General features: G+C 54.1%; 1 protein-coding gene across 1 annotated transcript; it reads right to left on the bottom strand.

Annotated features, from left to right (window-relative positions):
• Window positions 1-3891: 3891 nt before the first annotated feature.
• PDE4C (phosphodiesterase 4C) lies at window positions 3892-18585 on the bottom strand. Its single transcript, XM_047776512.1, has 15 exons — window positions 18393-18585; window positions 14995-15183; window positions 14397-14433; window positions 14236-14309; window positions 13649-13701; window positions 13262-13374; window positions 13088-13181; window positions 12129-12292; window positions 11838-11936; window positions 10909-11073; window positions 10723-10822; window positions 9650-9804; window positions 6508-6630; window positions 5814-5996; window positions 3892-5289 (listed from the first exon to the last, which is right to left on the bottom strand). The coding sequence occupies exons 1-15, from the start codon at window positions 18536-18538 to the stop codon at window positions 4897-4899; spliced, it is 2088 nt and encodes a 695-aa protein (XP_047632468.1). The 5' UTR covers window positions 18539-18585; the 3' UTR covers window positions 3892-4896.
• Window positions 18586-19938: the final 1353 nt, after the last annotated feature.

Below are 19938 nucleotides of genomic sequence, written 5' to 3'. Positions count from 1 at the left end.
GCAGTAAAAGGCGTGGGAAACAGGGAGGATACGAACGAGGTTCAAAAACCAACAATAAAGATGCAGGGTCGGAGATGCTTTACCCCTCCCTGGTTCCTGAGTTAAAAGACGGAGACTGGAGTTCCCGTCGTGGCGCAGTGGTTAACGAATCCGACTAGGAACCATGAGGTTGCGGGTTCGGTCCCTGCCCTTACTCAGTGGGTTAATGATCCGGCGTTGCCGTGAGCTGTGGTGTAGGTTGCAGACGCGGCTCGGATCCCACGTTGCTGTGGCTCTGGCGTAGGCCGGTGGCTACAGCTCCGATTCAACCCCTAGCCTGGGAACCTCCATATGCCGCGGGAGCGGCCCAAGAAATAGCAACAACAACAAAAACAAAAAGACAAAAAAAAAAAAAAAGACGGAGACTCAAGAATCCTCCCTCCTCCTTCCTGGCAAAAGGAGACTCAGAGATGGAGTTTGGGGTCAAAGATGTTCCATCGTTTTTCCGCCAAATCTTGTGAAAAAGTCAAAATGAGAAGGGGGGCGGTGGAAGAAGGAGACCTTGGCCCCCACTGCCGATCGCTGCCTCGCCAACTCCGGTCCCCACACCCGGCAGGAGGCGTGTGGCCCCAGGAAAATTCTGATCTCCCTGATTCCTCCTCAGGAGACGAGGGGCGGGGCCTGCTCTGTTTATAAAAAGCTCGCCAGCTGCAGAAGCTCCTAGATACCAGAATAACCTCGCGCCTAGAAGCCGCCCCCAGCCCCCTGGAAGTGCTCCCTCCCGCCCTCCTTGTAATTGGGAAATCTGTTGGGGTTTCTTTTCCCTAAAAGTAGCATTTGTGTTCCTCTCCCTCCCTCTGACTATGAAAGTATCACAAACCTACTACGGAGAATTAGGAAATTTCAAAAAACATCGTAAATAAATATAAAATCCACCTGCAATATCCGCCTACCAGAGGACAGCAGTAGAGTTCCCACTTTGGGCTAGGAGAGGCGGGGGCGGGGGGGAGGGGCGCCTCTGGGCGCGGCCGCGATGGAGGTGAGGGCGCACGTGGCCGCTAGGCTCCCTAATTTCCCAAGTGCATATTTTGGGCTTTGTACGTGGATAGAACAAGGAAATACCTACTTATCCCCCGCCCCAAGGGTAAACACTCACAGCAATATGTACCACCTTCTGCACAAAGGAATTTGTATTTTAAAATAAAAATAGTGGGAGTTCCCGTCGTGGCGTAGTGGTTAACGAATCCGACTAGGAACCATGAGGTTGCGGGTTCGGTCCCTGCCCTTGCTCAGTGGGTTAACGATCCGGCGTTGCCGTGAGCTGTGGTGTAGGTTGCAGACGCGGCTCGGATCCTGCGTTGCTGTGGCTCTGGCGTAGGCCGGTGGCTACAGCTCCGATTCAACCCCTAGCCTGGGAACCTCCATATGCCGCGGGAGCGGCCCAAGAAATAGCAAAAAGACAAAAAATAAATAAATAAATAAATAAATAAATAAATAAAATAAAAATAGTGGAAGGCCTCCATTGTTAAGAATGAAGCTCTGGAGTTCCCTTCGTGGCTCAGCGGTTAAGGAACCTGACTAGCATCTGTAAGGACTCCGGTTCCATCACTGGCCTCACTCAGTGAGTTAAGGATCTCGCGTTGCCATGAGCTGTGGTGTAGGTGGCAGACATGGCTCTGATCCTGAGTTGCTGTGGCTCTGGCGTAGGCTATCGGCTACAGCTCCGACTGGACCCCTAGCCCAGGAACCTCCATGTGCCACAGGTGTGGCCCTAAAAAGACAAAAAGGCAAAAAAAAAAAAAATGAAGCTCTGAAATTAGGGGTAGTTGAATTAGGAGTGGGGGCTGCAGACTTGAGGAGAGGTGTCCTTGCGTGACAGGGGACAGATAGGTGGGAGAAGGACGGTAAACCCTTTCAGGTCCCACACCACTACCTCCCCACCTTTTTCATCTTTCTCCTTTGGTGAGTCACTTCCAAGTGAAATCTTGCCTCAGGGCCTTTGCACCTGCTTTTTCCTCTGCCTGAGTTATTTCCCCAGCTCTCCCTGTACCTGGCTCTCTCATCCCCTTTAGTTCTCCAATCAACACCTACCTCCCTCTGGAAGTTTCCATTTCACCCTGCCACCTCCTATGTTTCTCCTTCCTGACACATCCCCATCAGCAATGATCATGTTGACTTATTTATCCCATAGGCAGCCATGAGCTCAGAGGCAGGGATTGCTGTCCTCGGCAACTATACCTGTGGACACAGTAGGTGGCCTGTGATGCTATGACATGATGAATGAAAAAGTGAATGATTGATGGGAGGGACTTTGGCCATGGAGGTTAGGGAAGATCTCTCTGAGCAAGTGACATTTGAGCAGGAACCTGAAGGAGGAGGAGGAGAAGCTGGCCACTGGGAGAGGTGAGGAAACAATGCTCCAGACAGAAGAAACAGCAGGTGCAAGGCCCTGGGGCTGGAACTTAACAAGCTCAAGGGACAGCCCCTCTCCAGCTCTGTGAGGGAGGTGGGGGCAGGCAGCATTTTGTTCCTCAACAGAAGGCAAACTGAGGCCCCCAAAATCATCTTAGGAGTTCACAAGGGCTTGAAGTTTCCAGGGGCCCTGAAGACCTTCTTCAGGGACTAGGGTGAGCCACAAAGGCAAGGACTATGTCCCTCAGGAAGGCCCCTAAACAGGAGAAAATGAGGGACCTGGAGCCTGTGACTTCTTACTTGCCCTTTCTGTTGGCCTCATTTTCTACATCTGTGAAATGGAAAGAAGAAAGAGCTCAGGACATGCTTTCTTTAAACATTACCTGTTGTTACAATTTTGTGATCTTCACAAGGACCCATTTTACCCGTGAAATGACAGAGGCTCAGAGAGGATGACAGATATGTTGAAGCTGGAGTTCCCTTGTGGCTTAGCCACTTAAAGATCTGGCATTATCACATCAGTGGTTCTGGTTACTGCAGTGGCTCCAGTTCAATTCCTGGCCCAGGTAAGAGGAGGAGAGTCAAGAAGGACTTCCTGGAGGAGGGGATGCTAAGCTGAGGCCCAAAGGGTGAGGATGAGGGAGAAGAGAAATATTCCAGGTGGCCGGCACAGCATGTGCAAAGGGCTGGAGGTGGACTGTGCTTGGAATGTTAAAATGCCAGCGTTGGTAGCATGCATTCAGTAATGGGGAGATGGGGGAATATCTGTGGCCCAAGTTGAAGGGGAACATATGAATGTTCTTATGAATGGATGGGGGAAAAAACAGAGGGAAATAAGGTGAAATGCTGAAGGCAAGTGATCTATAGGTGAGGTTTTAGAAGAATTTTATTTTCTTCTCTACGTGTTTCTATCATTTCCAAATTCTCCTCAGTAAATATGTATTACTTGCAAGTAAAGGGGTAAGAATAAAAAATGTTATAAATATAAATCCCATAAATCTCTGCCTTTTAAAAGTCTGGAAGGAAATGCACCAAGTTCGTGATCCAGATGCCCTTTCATTCTCCCTCTGTGGAATTTGATCATTAATTATAATGATGATGCATTCTCAGTGGAATGGAATTACTAATGAAATTATTTAGACACGAAGCTAGCAGTTTTTGGAGCCAGGGGGCTGCTGCGATTACATGTGTCATGTATAAGTCGTCGGACCGGTGCGGAGGAAGGCTTGGGGCGAGGGTGGGGGATACTGAGGGCTCCAGAAGCGCAAGTGAACCTGAGACTTGAGCAGAGTCGCCTCATCGTTCTGTGCCAGGCCCGCAGGGTCAGAATGATCTGGACCAAGCCCTGCGCTGGAGAGACTTCCGGCAAAGCGAGGAGAAATCTCCCGCCTCCCCTCCGCGCCTCCCGCCACCAGGGGGCGCCCAACCCCAGGGTCGTGAGCCCTTAGGCCACCGGACCTCTCCGTTCCTGTCTCCCCATCTGTGAAATGGGCACGGTACTAATTTTTGGTAATAAAGTTTATTTAACCCCAGAGAATGCCCCAAATTGCTAAGATATTTCGCGGAGGTCACAGACACCACCCTCCAAGCCAAGTTTACCCAGGTACCAGGAGGGGGCCATAAAGGAGAAACTGAGGCCCAGAAGGGGCTGTGACTTGCAAGAAAGTGTCAGAGGCCTCCTTTTCCCTATGGAGAGCCTGTGGTAGCCTCAGAATCAGGAGATGGAGTGACCTTCCATGGGGGAGAATTCTGTAATTTTGTTGCTATTCTAGAAGAGGGAAGAGGGGGACTGCAGGGGGTCCTGGGACCAGGGAGAACAAGGATCCTTAGGCCTAAAGACAAATGCTACAGTGATTCAAAGCAACAACCAAAGCACAAGCGGTGACAGGCTAAATCAGTTTTCAGAGGCAGTCCCTGACACAGAACCCTGTCTTTCTTGGCCCTGCCTCCCCAATCCCCCGAGCTCCAGAGCCAGAATTGGGTCTGGATGAAGCTTTGGTGCTGCAAATTCCTCCATTCAAATTCCTGTTCTCTTACAATGAGCTGCCTGGAAGATGAAGGTGTCTGGGGAAGGGGGGCATCTCCTTGAGGTGACTCCCCCTCCTTGTGTCGGGCTACCCAAGAGGCACATAACAGGCACAGGCCTGGCACATAGTAGGTGCACAGCAAATATCTACTAAAGAATGAAAGAATTAAGTGATGGACATGGCTCAAGAGTGATCACTGGAGAAGAACAAGGGGCCTGGCAAACACCCCCTTTCTACACCAGGGCTGAACGTCCAGGAGCGAGCACTCAAGGGCCCTGGAAGAGGCTGCCCCCGGCCCAGCTCCTTGGAGAGCTCTCTCAGCCAAGCCCAGGGTCAGAGTGGACCACAGCCAGGTGCCTCTAATTCAACCCTGAGACCTGCCTGTAACTAAAAGTTTTCTCCCTCAGTGAATGGGGAAGGCAAAGCAAGGGCCACCTGGGACCTCTTCTTGGAAAGTCTGCCCATCCACTAGGGGCCGCTAGGTGCCCAAAGTCTCAGCTATCACATTGCCCTTATGGTCCACGCACGGCTTGCCCTCGGTCCTCTGATCGTCCAAGTGTAGGGCCCCAGGGTCTGGACTGGCTTCGGGGGACAAGAGCTCAGTGTCAGTTGACTGCGAGACCTCCCCATCCAATGCCCCCGCCTCCTCTTCCTCCTCTTCTTCTGCCTCCTCCAGAGTCAGGTGAAACTGGAATCTGTCAGGGCCACCTTGCTTGGGGCTGGTAGGGTCCACAGGGGGGCTGTGGGGGATCTTGCTCTGGTACCACTCGCGGTTGTCCTCCAGAGTGTCCAGCAGGTCCTGTGCATCTGGGTGTACCAGGTCAGCCCATGTCTCCCACAGTGGGTGGGCGATGTAGTCAATGAAACCCACCTGTGCAGTGATACAGAGTTGGGGGGCAGAAGTTGCTGTGTGGTGAGTTACTGTGGAACCTGGACCAAGTCCAGCCTCCAGAGCTTTGCCCAGGTTGTTCCTTCTGCCAGGAATGCCATTTTTTCCCACCGCCTACTCATCCTTCAAAACCCTCTTCAAATAACCCCTCCTCTAGGAAGCTTCCCCTGCCCCTTCTAGGCACCTCCAATCCCTAAGCCTGTCTCTCCATCTCAGCCCTGACTGAGCCTCAGGGCTGGGTGAATGTGTCCCCCAGACTGGAAGACCGGGTAGGACACCCCATGTCACCCAAAACAGGTATCTTGAAACTCTACAGGTGAAGATCTCTCTTCCAGCAGCCCAAAGGGAATACATCCCAGGCCTGACTCTAAGTACAGACCCTTAGGCCACATCCCCTCATGTGCGTGCCAGGAGTCAAGCCAGGACTCGTGGGGTTCTCGGCCATTCCTTTCCCTCCTCTCTCCACAGTGCCCCCCACCACCAGGTCGACTCAGTCCCTCTCAGACCTGGGACTTCTCCACGGAGGCTGTATGCTTATCACACATGGGGCTGATATCCAGGCCTGAATCGCGCTCACGGTCACCCTGCTGGAAGAACTCGGCCATGATACGGTCTGTCCACTGGCGGTACAGCGGCAGCGGCTTGGTGGGGTTGCTGAGGTCGGCACAGTGCACCAGGCTCTGCAAGACCTAGTGAGACAGAGGCTCGGGAGGGCTCAGGCCAGGCCACCCCCAGGACTGGTACCTGCCTGCCTTGGGCTGGCGTCATGGACACACCCATCTTTTGGGGTTTTTTGTTTGTTTGTTTTTTGGGTTTTTTTTTTTTTTTTGTCCTTTTGCCTTTTCTAGGGCCACTCCCGCAGCACATGGAGGTTCCCAGGCTAGGGGTCTAATCGGAGCTGTAGCCGCTGGCCTACACCACAGCCACAGCCATGTGGGATCCTTAACCCACTGAGCAAGGTCAGGGATCTAACTCGAAACCTCATGGTTCCTAGTCAGATTCGTTAACCACTAAGCCATGACGGGAACTCCGACACACCCATCTTGCAGGTGAGGAGACTGAGGCCCGGGAGGGGGAGTAGTGGCCAAGGCACAGGCACATGAGTGGAAGTGCCTCCATTTCTTCAAGTTGGTGCTTCATAAGTGCAGCTAAATGAGAGCCATTGGAAACCAAGGCCCCAGGGCTGGCCCAGCCACATACCTGGATGCGGTCAGAGTAGTTGTCTAGCAGCAGGACACCAAGGCTCGTCACCTTCTTGGTCTCCACCATAGTCTTGAGGTCAGCCAGGAGATTCATGTGTTTGGACATGTCCGTGGCCAGCACCTGGAGACAAGCGAGGGAGGATGTCAGGAATGGAGGTAGTGCTTGCCCCATCCCTCCCTCCCCACCCCACCCCACCCCCAGATGCTACCCTTGGACCCTCAGCCCTCTGAGCCTCAGTGTCCTCATCTGTCAAATAGGGGGATGTGGGCGTTCCCGTTGTGCCTCAGTGGGTTAAGAACCTGACTAGTATCCACGAGGATGCAGGATCAATCCCTGCCCTCGTTCAGTGGGTTAAGGATCCAGCATGGCTATGAGCTATGGTGTAGATTGCGGGTGAGGCTCAGATCTGGCATTGCTGTGGCTGTGGCACAAGGCCAGGAGCTACAGCTCCGATTTGACCCCTAGCCTGGGAACTTCCATATGCCACAGGTGCAGCCCTAAAAAAGAAAAAGAAAAAGAAAAAAAATTTAAATGGGGGTGAGGGGATGTAACAAGATTCTCACCTCACAAAAGAGGCTGAGTCAATAGACCCTTCTCCAAGGTTGTCAGGCTTGTGGGGCACATCTACATGTGAGACAGGGCATGGGGGAGGGAGAGAAAACCTGGGGGCTGAGGGGGGTTGTGCCTGAGGGCAGCAGAGAGGCCCAGCAGATGACACAGCAGGTGCAAAGGCCCTGAGGCTGAATAAGCTGAGGAACATGGAGGAGATGGTTAAGGCTGGAGCAAGTGAGGGTGACAAGGGCGGTGAGGGCCTCACAGAGGAGTAGGGTATAGGGTTATGGGAGCCACAAGTGGACTTGAAGCAACGAGGGACCCAACTTGGTGCTCTCCAAACCTCCCTGTGGCTGCCCTTGGGAGGGATGTTCAGCCTGAGCCCAGCTGTTTCAAAGTCACTGAGCTGGAGTTCTCCTTGTGGCATAAAGGGATCAGCAGTGGTTCAATCTCCAGCCCAGCAAAGTGGGTTAAAGGATCGGGCACTGCTGCAGCGGTGGTGTAGGTTGCAACTGTAGCTCAGATCCGATCCCTGGCCCTGGAACTCCATATGCCACAAGGTGGCCAAAAATAAATAAATTAAATAAATAAATAAATAAATAAAAGTCACTGAGCTAGACTCATGTGGTCCCTGCCCAGGAATGGCATGGCACACCCATGGCAGCCCACAGCATGTGGAAGGTCCCAGGCTAGGGGTCAAATTGGAGCTGTAGCTGCCAGCCTACCCTACAGGCAGGCAAGATCCGAGCTGAGTCTGCAACCTACACCACAGCTCACAGCAATGCTGGATCCTTAACCCACTGAGTGAGGCCAGGGATTGAACCCACATCTTCATGGATACTAGTCCGGTTTGTCTCCTCTGAGCCACAGCAGGAACTCCCCCACAGGCTTTTTTGAGTATCAGGCAGAAGTCTCAAAATTTCTCCCCATACCTCCCGGCCCAAATGATGCTCCTGCTGGGGGTGCCCATGGTCCAAAGCTCCAAATCTTCTGAACCAAACTATTTTTATTCTTTTGGCCATGCCCACAGCATGCAAAAGTTCCTTGGGCCAGGGATTGAATTCATCCCACAGCAGCGACAACACTGAATCCTTAATGCTGAGCCACCAGGGAACTCCTTGCCTCACCAAACTTTTTAGTTCCTCTTCACTTGGAGCCTTGGTTTCCTCTGAGCCCTCCCCACATACTGTTCCCTCTGTAGGGAACACTCCTCCCCACCCCATGATCCTCCAAACCCCGAAGGCCCCTGCTTCAGTGTTTCCTCCTGAGGAAGCCCTCCCCAACTTTGAGCATACTCCCCCCTTAGAGCTCTGCCTACAGGTCCCCTTCATACCTCTGTCTATGGATGTCCAATCATGGCTCTCACCGATATGTCAACTCCCCACTGACTGTGAGTTTCAGAAAGACCAGAACTCGGAGTTCCCATTGTGGCACAGCAGGTTACAAACCCGACTAATATCCATGAGGACAAGGGTTCAATCCCTGGCCTCGATCAGTGGGTTAAGGATCCAGCGTTGCTGTGAGCTGTGGTGTAGGTTGCAGATGACGCTCAGATCTGTCTGTTGCTCTGGCTGTGGCACAGGCCAGCAGTTGCAGCTCCAATAATTTTTTTTTTTTTTTTGTCTCTGCCTTTTTCTAGGGCCGCTCCCACAGCATATGGATATTCCCAGGCTAGGGGTTGAATCAGAGCTGTAGCCACCGGCCTACGCCAGAGCCACAGCAACGCTGGATTCGAGCCGCGTCTGCAACCTACACCACAGCTCACGGCAACACCAGATCCTTAACCTGAGCAAGGGCAGGGATTGAACCCGTGACCTCATGGTTCCTAGTCGGATTCGTTAACCACTGCACCAAGACAGGAACTCCTACAGCTCCAATAAGACCCCTAGCCTGGGAACGTCCATAGGGCACACCTGCAGCCCTAAAAAAAAAAAAAAGACCAGAACTCTAATGGCCATTGGCACAGAACAAACACACAATAGGTGCTCAATAAATGCTTGTTAAATGAATGAATGAGGCACAAGACCCTAAAACCTATGTTTATGATGTCTCCTAACTTGAGAAGTATCAAATGCCCAGAATTAAGGCTCAGAAAAACTTGCACTTGAAACCCCAGAAACACTTTCCACAACACTCACATGTGAATTACATCCAGGACATGATGGCCTGACCAAGGATCCAGTCACCCCCACTTAGGGCTTGGGCGGTCATTGCCCCATTTTTTTTTTCTTTTGTCTTTTTAGGGCCGCACCTGCAGCCTATAGAGGTTCCCAGGCTAGGGGTCCAATCAGAGCTACAGCTGCTGGCCTATACCACAGACACAGCGACACAGGATCCTAGCCATGTCTGTGACCTACACTACAGCTCAAGGCAACACTGGATCCTTAACCCACTGAGGCCAGAGATCGAACCTGCATCCTCATGGGTGCTAGTCAGATTCATTTCCGCTGAGCCAAGACGGGAACTCCAGTCATCGCCCTATTTTACAGATCAGGAAGCTCAGGCTCTGAATAGTGACATGCCCTGGTTCAACTGATCCCCCAGGCAGGCCAGGATTGCCCCACCCCATCCATCGCTGTGGTCTCACCATGTCGATGACCATCCTGCGCAGACTTAGCCGCTGCTTGGTACTGAGGTTCTGGAAGATGTCACAGTTCTCTACCTGCAGCAACTTAAAGCCCACAGCCAGGTGGTGGTTCTCCAACACGGAGGCATCATTGTACATAAGAGCAAGTTCTGAGTCTGTGGGGGAAGTGGAAAGCCTCAAGACCTGCCCACCCAATCTGCTCCACCCAAAGGCCAATTTTGTGAATTCTTGGCAAACTCCTACTCATGCACTGAAGCCCCAATTCTAATGCCCCCTCCTCCAGGAAGCCTTCTAGGAATCTGTCTCTCTCAGTGGCTCTGCTCTAACTCTATAGGGCTGGGGGGCATCTGTGTTCAGCTCTACCTCCTCAAGAATGGCAACTGCCTGGGGGACTTGGCATGGCAGGACACAGTGCTGGTTGAATGAACTAATAAGTCTGTGTCTTATCAGCTCCTGGATCCTCAAAAGAGGGCCTACTCTTATCTCTAGCTCTCTAGGGATGTATATAAGAGTTGCCCAATAATTACATGTTGGCTGTTTTTCTGACACCTCAAAGGATCATAACTTTAAATTTTCGGTGGGCCCAGGAGTTCCTGTCATGGCTCAGTGGAAACGAATCTGACTAGCATCCATGAGGATTCAGTTTTGATTCCTGGCCTTACTCAGTGGGTTAAAGATCCGGTGTTGCCATGAGCTGTGGTGTAGGTCGTCGACACGGCTTGGATCCCGTGTTGCTGCGGCTGTGGTGTAGGCCAGTGGCTACAGCTCCAATTAGACCCCTAGCCTGAGAACCTTCATATGCTGTGGGTGTGGCCCTCAAAAGACAAAGAAAAATTTTTTTAATTAAAAATAAAAAAAAAATCTCAGTGGGCCAAGACCATCTTGGTTGCATTTTTTTTTTTTATTCTCTCATTTATTGAGTTTTTACTGTGTGTACCTGGACCTGCTCTGAGCACCTTAGGGAGGGAAGAGTGTGGCAGCTATTTCACAAACAGGGAGACTCAGAACAGGGATGGGACTACCTAAGGTCACTTTATTGACAGGTGGTGGCTGGACCCAGCCCTCTAACTCACTGGTGTTAATGAGAAACTGATTGGAGACCCCAGGATGGTCCACATCATGGATGGCGCTTGCAAAGATGGCAGCCAGGACTTCCAGGTCTGTGAACACGGCCTGAGTGGGCACGGAGCATAAGAAGTGAGGGGCAGGTTCTCTGTGCCCTGCACCCACCAGGATAGCTTGTAGCTGTAGGGCCCTACCTCAAGTGCAGGTGTGCCCAGCAGCACATGTGTGGACTGGGCCACGTCGGCGGCATGTAGGCTGTTGTGGTAGGCCACGTCATTGTGGTAGTGACCCTCCAGTGTCAGTAGGTAGGTGACAAGCGTTTCTGCTGGGATCTGAAATTTCTTGAGCAGGTCCCGCTCCTGGTCCATTACAGACGCACCCCCCGTCAGGGTCTCGGCCTCTGGGTGGCGGCACACACTGTTCCTATGCCTTTTCTCCTTCTGAATCCCTATCCATCTCTCAAGTGCCTCCTCTTTCAGAACGCCCTCCCTGATCTCCCTCTGACCTCCTTCAGTCTTTGTCCTTCCCCTCTGGTTCATCCCTGATCCCACAGTTGTTCCCTCCAAACTGGGTCTCTTCAGGCCTGGCCCAAGGCTGAGACTTGTTGACAATCAGCAAAGACCTTTTAAACTTACCGAACTCCTTAACAGAACATTGTAAATCAACTATAATAAAAAATTTTTAAAAAAATGAAAAAGGAGTTCCCGTCATGGCACAGTGGTTAATGAATCTGACTAGGAACCATGAGGTTGCGGGTTCATTCCCTGGCCTTGCTCAGTGGGTTAAGGATCCAGCCTTGCCATCAGCTGTGGTGTAGGTTGCAGACGTGGCTCAGATCTGGTGTTGCTGTGGCTTTGGCGTAGGTCGGCGGCTATAGCTCTTATTAGACCCCTGGCCCTGGAAACTTCATATGCCACAGGTGTGGGCCTAGAAAAGACAAGAAGACAAAATAAATAAATAAATAAATAAGAAAAGAATATAAAATAAATAAATAAACCTATTGAACTCCTATTTGTCCTTTAACGCCCTGCTCAAATGACCTCATTCAGGGATGCTAGGGAATATTTGAAGAATCTGTGTCCCCTGAGATCCTGAGGTAGGAAGCCAAGGGCAGGAGAGGTACCTGAAAGATGTTGAATGTGATGGCTGTGAGGGGCCGGTTACCACTTAGTTCCGCCACCTTGAACACATCAAGCCCCCATTTGTTGGTGTCTTCCAGCTCCTGAAATGTGAAGGATTAGAGCTTAACTCCAGCTTAGCTTCCCCAGACTCTGGAACCTCCTCCCCAGGCCTCAGATCCTACATTGAGCCCCACCTAGGCACAATACAGATGGGCAAACTGAGGCCCGAGATAGGGTATTCACACAGAGTCAGGACTCAAATCTGGGTTTCAGCACTCCCATTGGAAACCCACCTTGGCCAGTTGCCCTTCCTGGTCCGTCTGGACCCCAAAGCTTGGGACGGTGGCTGCAGAAATGCTGGGACTGTGGGGGACACCATGCAGACCGCTGATCTGAGACATGGGCCTTGGGGGCTCTGTGAAGGTCACCCTGGGCAACTCCACCTCAGTCTGCTGGTCTGTGGATGGAGCAGAGTAGGGCTCAGAGAAGCTGATTCACCTGCTAGGGTTGGCCTGCTTGGCCTCAGGTACCACACCTTGCCAAGTCTCGAGATCAACCAATATCCTTTTTACCCTGACCAATGTAATCCCAGAGTCAAGTGCTATCTGGCCTATAGTTACCCTTCTTCTCTGTTCAAGGCTGACCTCAGTGACCCCTTCTGTTGGACATGGCCAATTGGGCACCTGTAACTTACTATTTTTCCCCAGTCAAATGTCTTTTCCTTGGAGTTCCCATGGTGCAGCAGAAATGAATCCAACTAGAAACCATGAGGTTGTGTGTTCGATCCCTGGCCTTGCTCAGTGGGCTAAGGATCCAGCATTGCCGTGAGCTGTGGTGTAGATTGCAGACGCGGCTTGGATCTGACTTTGCTGTGGCTGTGGTGTAGACCCGTGGCTACAGCTCCACTTAGACCCCCTAGCCTGGGAACCTCCATATGCCGCGGGTGCAGCCCTAAAAAGACCAAAAAAAAAAAAAAAAGTCCTTTCCATCTCCAAGGCTGGAGATGCAGCCGATTCCCTCCAGCTCCTCCTTGGTAAGCTTCTACTCATGCTTCAAAATCCTAACTTCAATGTCCCCCTCTTCCTGGAAGTTCCTTCTGTTCTTCCCTCTGGTCCAGCCCTGCCCCATGGGGCTAGGGGTGTCCATGTCCGGTTCTGTCTTTCCCTGTTGTGGTCTATAGTAGAAGTCTTTCTTTCTCCTCCATCTTCCTATCTCTACAGTGTGACCTAAGCAGCGACCCACCACAGCTCACCCAGGAAGGTCTGGGATATGTACTCGGACACCTGGTTCCCAGAGCGGCTGGTTTCAGACAGGTGAGTCAACTCCCGGTTCAGCATCCGCTTGAACTGCCGGGGAAGGTGAGAACAGTGAAGATGGGGGCACTGTGGACAGAGGCAAGTGATCTCAGTGTTCCCGCCCTCCTCACCTTGTTGGAGGCCATCTCCCCCACCGAGTGCCGCGTCTGCAGTGTCTCCAGCTGATCCAGACACCAGTCCAGCTCATCCAGTGTCTCCAAAGCCAGCTTCTGCCCAGTGTCCTCTGGGGGCCAAGCTGGTCAGGGTCCTGCCCCACCCCCACGTGGTCACCCAGCGCCCCTCCTGCTCCCATTTCTGCATCTGGATCCTGGAGCCTTTCCCAGGAGGCCACTCAGGACCCCAGGATCTCTTCATCACCAAGGGTATTTGGGGGACGGGGAAGGGGAGTGGTTTACAATCAGCACCACCTCAGGATTCATGAGCTGAGGCGGTCGCCCTAGAGAGGAAGTTCACAGCTGTCCCACAGTAGAAGGAGGGGATTGGAGCAAGAGCATTACCTGTTGGTGGAGGGGGCTGACTGCCAGACGGGGTGTTCCCGACGCATGCCTGCCTGCAGTACAGTCCGCTCAGGAGTGGCCCGCCCCATCCATATGGCCCCGCCCCCAAGCCCTCCGCCTTCTGCCGCGTCCCCTCCCTGCGAGTTGCCTGCTGAGCTCTTTCCGCCCTTGCCCGCCTCTGCTTGGCCCGCCTTGCCTTTTTTTTTTGTCTTTTTTGCTATTTGGAGGCATATGGAGGTTATATGGAGGTTCCCAGGCTAGGGGTCCAATCGGAGTTGTAGCCACCAGCCTACGCCAGAGCCACAGCAACGCAGGATCCGAGCCGCGTCTGCAACCTACACCACAGCTCACGGCAACGCCGGATCGTTAACCCACTGAGCAAGGGCAGGGACCGAACCCGCAACCTCATGGTTCCTAGTCGGATTCGTTAACCACTGAGCCACGACGGGAACTCCCGCCTTGTCTTCTGATCCCGCCCCTCTCCGGCAGGCTCTGCCCTTCTCTTTCACAAGCCCTGCGCTGCCCTCTCCAGTTCTCGGACCCGCCTCTCTCCGCAAGGCCCCGCCCCATCCCCTCCCTCTGCGTACTTGGCTGTCCCACCACCTTGCAGGTGGGCAAGGGCCGCAACATTGCTCCGAACCGTCCGCAGACTGGCCAGGACCTGTCGGGAGCGGGCTGGTCAGCACTGGAAAGGAGGGCTCCGCTCTGCCCGCTAGGCACACAGGAGAAGGAAGGGGTGGGCACCCACTTGGGCAAAGGGCGTCACAATCAGGTCTTCTCCGTGTCTGCGGGTAGACCAGACATAGAAGGGTGGTCAGGAGGAGCCCTCCCACGCATTCCTATCTTCCAGCTTTTACCCACACTGCGCCCTCAGCTGAGCGCGTCCTCTTGTCCTGACACCTCCTTTGGGTATCCCCCTGGTAGTTCCTGGGCTCTCCTCACCCGACTCTTCTCTGAAAGCCGCCATAGTCCCTCTGACCAATCACTCACTTTATCCCTATCTCACAAATAGAGAACCTGAGTCCCAGGAGGAAACAGGAGTCTTAGTAGAGGCAGGAAATTATGACTACAAGGGAGCTCAAATCAAGGTGTCTGTTCAGTTGCTGTTGATTGGTTTTAATGTTTCTGGATTGCCATCCAACCCCGGCCCAAAGTCAAACACAGAGGGTCACAGAAATATCATTCTCTGTATTCTTGACTGAATAAGTGAGCTGCCTGGCAAACTCCTATGTAAACTTCAAAGCCCAGTTCAAATGGTCACTTGAAGGAGGTGTACTGAGTGGGGGAATGAAGGATGGAAGAAGGTACAAGGAGGTATTATCCCACCAGCTTCACGCCAGACTCACAGGTCACTAGCCGCGGAAGAGTTCCGGGACAGGGTCTTGGAAGACAGGTCGTAGTCACTGTCTGAGCGGTACAGGAAGGACTCCCGCCTCTGGCTGTGCTGGGCAGAGTGGACGATTCTGCCAAGGCCAGACCCGGCCTGAGGATCCAGGGTGCTTCTCCCACAAGGGAGCCCATTTTCCAGGTCAAAGCTGGAGGCAAAGATGCAGAGTCAGAGTCGTGGATCCTGGCATGTGGATGCCAAGATATGGACTATATCTGTTTTGTAACATCCTCCCTGGGGCCACAGAGAGAGCTGGGCAGGAATAGCCACCAAATGGTCCATCTGTCCCACAGCCACACCCCCCACTCAGGGAGCCACGCCCTTCACCGCCTCCATCTCCACCTCTGTACCCAGAGCCTTTTCTACTGGAACTACTAATCTCGACTTCAGGACTTGAGTTTTAGATCTATCTCCAAGAGGCTGTGTGACCATGGGTAGGTCTCAGCTTTTCTGTGGATATCAACCACCCTGTTTCTAATATGGGTGTGGTAGATCTCATCCCAGAGGGCAGTTTTAGGGAACTACAAGCAAGCACCTGAGGAGAATGACTAGGCCCCCATATTTCTTTCCCTTTTTTTTTTTTTTTTTCTTTTTCAGCTGCACCCATGGGCATATGGAAGTTCCCCAGCCAGGGACTGAATCCTAGCCACAGCTGCTGAGACCACAGTTGCCACAACGTGGGATCTTTAACCCACTGTGCTGGGCCAGGGATCAAACCCACAACTTCACAGCAACAGGAGAAGCTGCAGTCAGTCCTTAGGCCACTGTGCCACAGCGGGAGCTCCCTGGGCACCCATATTTCTAAGGGGTAAACTGAGGTTCAGGTCACAGGGCAAGTTCACAGGGATTGGAAACGACTTCTTGGGCTCTCCTCTTGGGAGGGGACCTGGGTCCTAAACCCGGCACATACCAAGGCTCCCAGCCCCAGGAGAGGGCCAACCCCCAGCCAGCTTTGGCTACCTGCTGGATCACTGTCATCTCCCCCAGATCCAGGTCCCCACCCTCAGTCCACACGGCCCCGCCCCAGTCTCATCAACCACGCTTCCAGCCCGCTGAGCCCTAACCTTCTTTATTTGGGTCCCGAACGCTATGCCTGTTCTCTTCCACCTCAGGGCCTTTGCACAGGATATACCCTCCGCCCGGACTACCATTCTCCTCCTGTTCTAGGCAATCCTCAGTCCTCCCTTCCATCTCTCAGCCCCTTCTCTCCTTCTAACAACACCCTGACGGGATAAGAGAGGATCAACCCATCTCCCCTTTGGAGTCAGAAGTCAGAGACGGGGGAGGGTGCTAGAAGTGCAGGAGAGGGAGTTTGCCACCAGGGCTGCAAGTGGGTCACAGGCTTTTGAAAAGGGAGCAAGCAGGAGAAGCGAAACAGGAAGACCCCAGGGGCCACCCCTAGACATGGGACTGCTGGCCAAGGGCCAGTGTCCACCTGGTCCCCTGCCAGGTCACCCCATCCGAGTCCACAGGCTGGGACTGGAGCCTGCCCGAAGGCTCTGAACAGGGTTGGGAGTGGGGAATTCGGCAGGATTCTGTCCAGTTCAGCTGGCTTCGGTCCAGCTCGGTCAAGCACAGCGGGGTTTGCCGAAGTTGGGTGTGATCACACAGTGTTGGGCTTCTTCCAGCGGAGTTCCGTCGGGTGAGTCCGGTAGAATTCGGCTACATCCGACCGCGCTCGGGTGGGTTCAGACACGTTCGGGCGCGTTCGGCTCTGTCTGGCCGTACTAGGTTTTCAAGAAAGTCCGGCGGGGTGCTCGGACCAGGTCGGACATGTTCGGCTTAGTCCGGCCTTACTCGGGTAGGTTCGGGCGTGTTCGGCTATGTTCGATCGCTCTTGGTTTGTTCGGGATCCGCGGCTCCTGAAGAAGCCTTTAAGTCCAGAGGTTCTGAGTTCCCGCTTGGTCACGTCCCCCGGGGCGGGGCTTCTTCGCACTTCCCAGGCCTTGGAGTGGGCGCTGTGACTCCCGGAGAGACGTTCCTGGGGGCGGGCTAGGGTGGAAGCCCTAAGCCGGTGCTCGGAGGAGGCAAGGGCTTGGCCACAACCTTCCGCTCCCTCTTCTCTCAACAAAGATTCTGGGAAAGCGCGCCTATGGATATATAGAGAAACTGAGGCCAGGAGAGGCCACGGCGTGCTGGGTTCGACTCCAAGTAGTGAATATCGAGAGTTAAGAGCTGAGCCGGGGGTGTTCCAGCTGCGGGGGGAAGCTGTTTTTCTTTCTGCTCTAAACTTAGCCGAGAGCGGCGAGGTCAGGCGGTGGTTTCATGACGGGGGCGGCGGGGAGGAGGTGGCCCGGGCTGCGGGAACTGCATGTCTGTCCAGCAGCTAGACAGGTAAACTGAGGTACGGAGCCCTCAGAGAGACCCGCCCTCTTCCAGCCTCAAGCCCTCGACGTCTTCGACGCTCTTGTGCTCACTCCTGATCCCTCGGCAGGGACTCGTCTTTGTAGACCCTGGAGGCGCTCTCCCGGACCTGGGACCCCACTCCTGGCCTGAAATGACGCCATCAGGGACCACGATCACGACTGCACCCCCTCCACCAGCTGTACTGGCCATGCGACCTTGGAGAAAGGACCTTTAGTCTCTGAGCCACCAGGTGCCAAATTACCAAGTGGATGCAAAAGCGGCGCGAACTGAGCGCGACTACCAGACCTAGTCGGCGCCCACCAGCCCCACCTCCAATCCCAGCCTCGCCCCCGCGACCGCGGAAGTCATAGTCACTTCTTGAAGCGTCAGAATTCGAACCCAGAGCGATGGAACGAATCTTTGGAGGACTCAACCAACTGGGGCTGCACAGAGCCGAGCTCAGCGCGGGTCAGCTCACAAGCTTGGAACTTGCAACAAACCCTCTTACACCGCGAACACCCCGACTCAAAGGCCCCCATCAAATCCCGTATTCCTCCGCGGACACCGAGGGCTTAGTGTGAGACCACCGGGCCATCCGTTGCTGGCGCCGGGACAGATGGTGGGGGCAGACCGAGGGGAGGAGTGACCCTCCCCCCTCTACTACCGCCGGGACGCTCAGCTCGCCTGTCCTGGGTTGGCAAGAGTCAGAAGGGGACGTGAGCCTCAGCCCGTCCTGCTCCAGGACGCACAGCTGGAAAGGGACAGACGGCTGGTCCCTTGGGCACGTGTCCAGGAGGCGGGTGGAGGGAAACAGAGATGGAGAGAGAGAAACAGTCACCAACTATAAGAGACAGAGATAGGGCAGGGAGAGAAAGATACCGAGAAAGGGAAGAGGGGCAGAGCTTTTAGGCCCTGACCCCTAACCTGGTCCCAGCTGTCCTTGACTCTGCCCTTCCCACCTCCAGCCCGGCGGTTCCGATGACCCCTGCGAGGCCCACTGTCTCGCCTCACCACAGCGGATGGGCCACGGTGAAGCGTCGCTGCAGGCGGATGCTCTGGTTCACCAGGAGCTTCCTGAAGAGCCCCGGGGAGCCGCGCGGGGAGCCCCGGGGGGAGCTGGGCCCTGGGGCCGGGGAGGGCGCAGGGGGACCCTGCATCGCCAAGACCGCGTGGAGGCTGGACCCAGCGCCGGCTGCGCAGAGACCTTTTCTGGACAGCCACGGGGGCGGGGCTCGGCAGGGAGAGGGCAGAAGGCGCACCCGCCCCGCCTCACAGTGGGACGGCTCAGGGACGCCCCCATCGGGACAAATGGGGAAACTGAGGCACCGAGCTAGCCGTGACTCTGCTTCTCTCTGGGGAGCCCAGAAACCTCATCTTATACCACTTCCCTCTGCCAGCATGTCCTCCATTAGTGCAGCTCGCTCTGCTGAGAGCTTAGCTGAAAAAAGAGATAGGGAAGTCAGAAAGAGAAGTGCCCTCCATTATCAGGGAGTCACCCAGATGCAGAGCTTGCTGAGGAGCTGCCCAGATCCCACATGGTGCTTTCAACCCCCTCTACCCATTTTCCAGATGGAGAAACTGAGGCCGGGGCCACCAAGGGGCTGCCCAGAAACTATGAACCTTTAATTCTTTGCCAGGTGGGGAAACTGAGACTTGGAGAAGGGTGGTAATTGGAAAATTCTTCACTTTAAGGCAGCACGCGCACACACACACACACGCACACGCACACACACACACACACGCACACACCCGCGTCCCCCTCCCCAAGTCCTCACATAACCCGCACCTGCTCTGACATTCCCCAGGCCCCGTCTCTGGATCTTTTCCCTTCTTCTGCTGTCTCCACTGCACAAACATCCGCACTTGCCTCCCGCCAGGTCTTCCGTCTTGTGACACTTCAGCTGCCTCCCCCCCCACTCCCACCCCCCGCCCCTGACCCCCAAAAGACCCCTGAAAAGAGAAGCCTTGTCTCTGGTGTCTGGGGCATGGGAAGACATTCGGGGCTCTGCTGGGGTCAGGTGGTCCTGCTTTATTTTACATTAAAAGGCAATAAGCCTTTGAAGAGTATCACACTGGGAGGCAGGACCCGGAATACCCACAGTTCAGGTGGAAGCGACAAAGGCCCAGGAAGCCTGGGCCTCCCAAATGAGGCCACACAGAAGCTTAGGGCCCGACTGTGTCCTGCTGTGGGATAACAACCCCCCTGGGGACTGCACCCATTTTGGGGTCCCCAGACAAATGGCTCTCAGGTTTCTGGCAATCCTGGGGAAATGTGAGATACAACTTTGGAGATCAGGGCTTCAATGGGGGATCCTAAGGCTCTACAGGGAGGAGACCCTGACCCTCCCCTAACATCTCAATCATGCTATGGTCCCCATCATATAGATGAAAAAGGGGAGGCTCAAAGAAGGGTTACGCTGGGGCCTAGGAGGACAGAGAGTCTCAAGGGTCTGGCCGGGAACCCCCTTCTGTTCCTGTGGCTCTGCAACCGGACACCTGGTGGGAATCAGACGCGCTGTCCCCAAGACAAAAATACCATCTGTGGCTGCTGTGGCTG

Source organism: Phacochoerus africanus, chromosome 4 (assembly GCF_016906955.1).
Source record: "Phacochoerus africanus isolate WHEZ1 chromosome 4, ROS_Pafr_v1, whole genome shotgun sequence".
Classification (NCBI taxonomy): Eukaryota; Metazoa; Chordata; class Mammalia; order Artiodactyla; family Suidae; genus Phacochoerus; species Phacochoerus africanus.
Note: the sequence above shows the minus strand (reverse complement) of the source record. Positions and strands in the feature narration are given on the sequence as shown.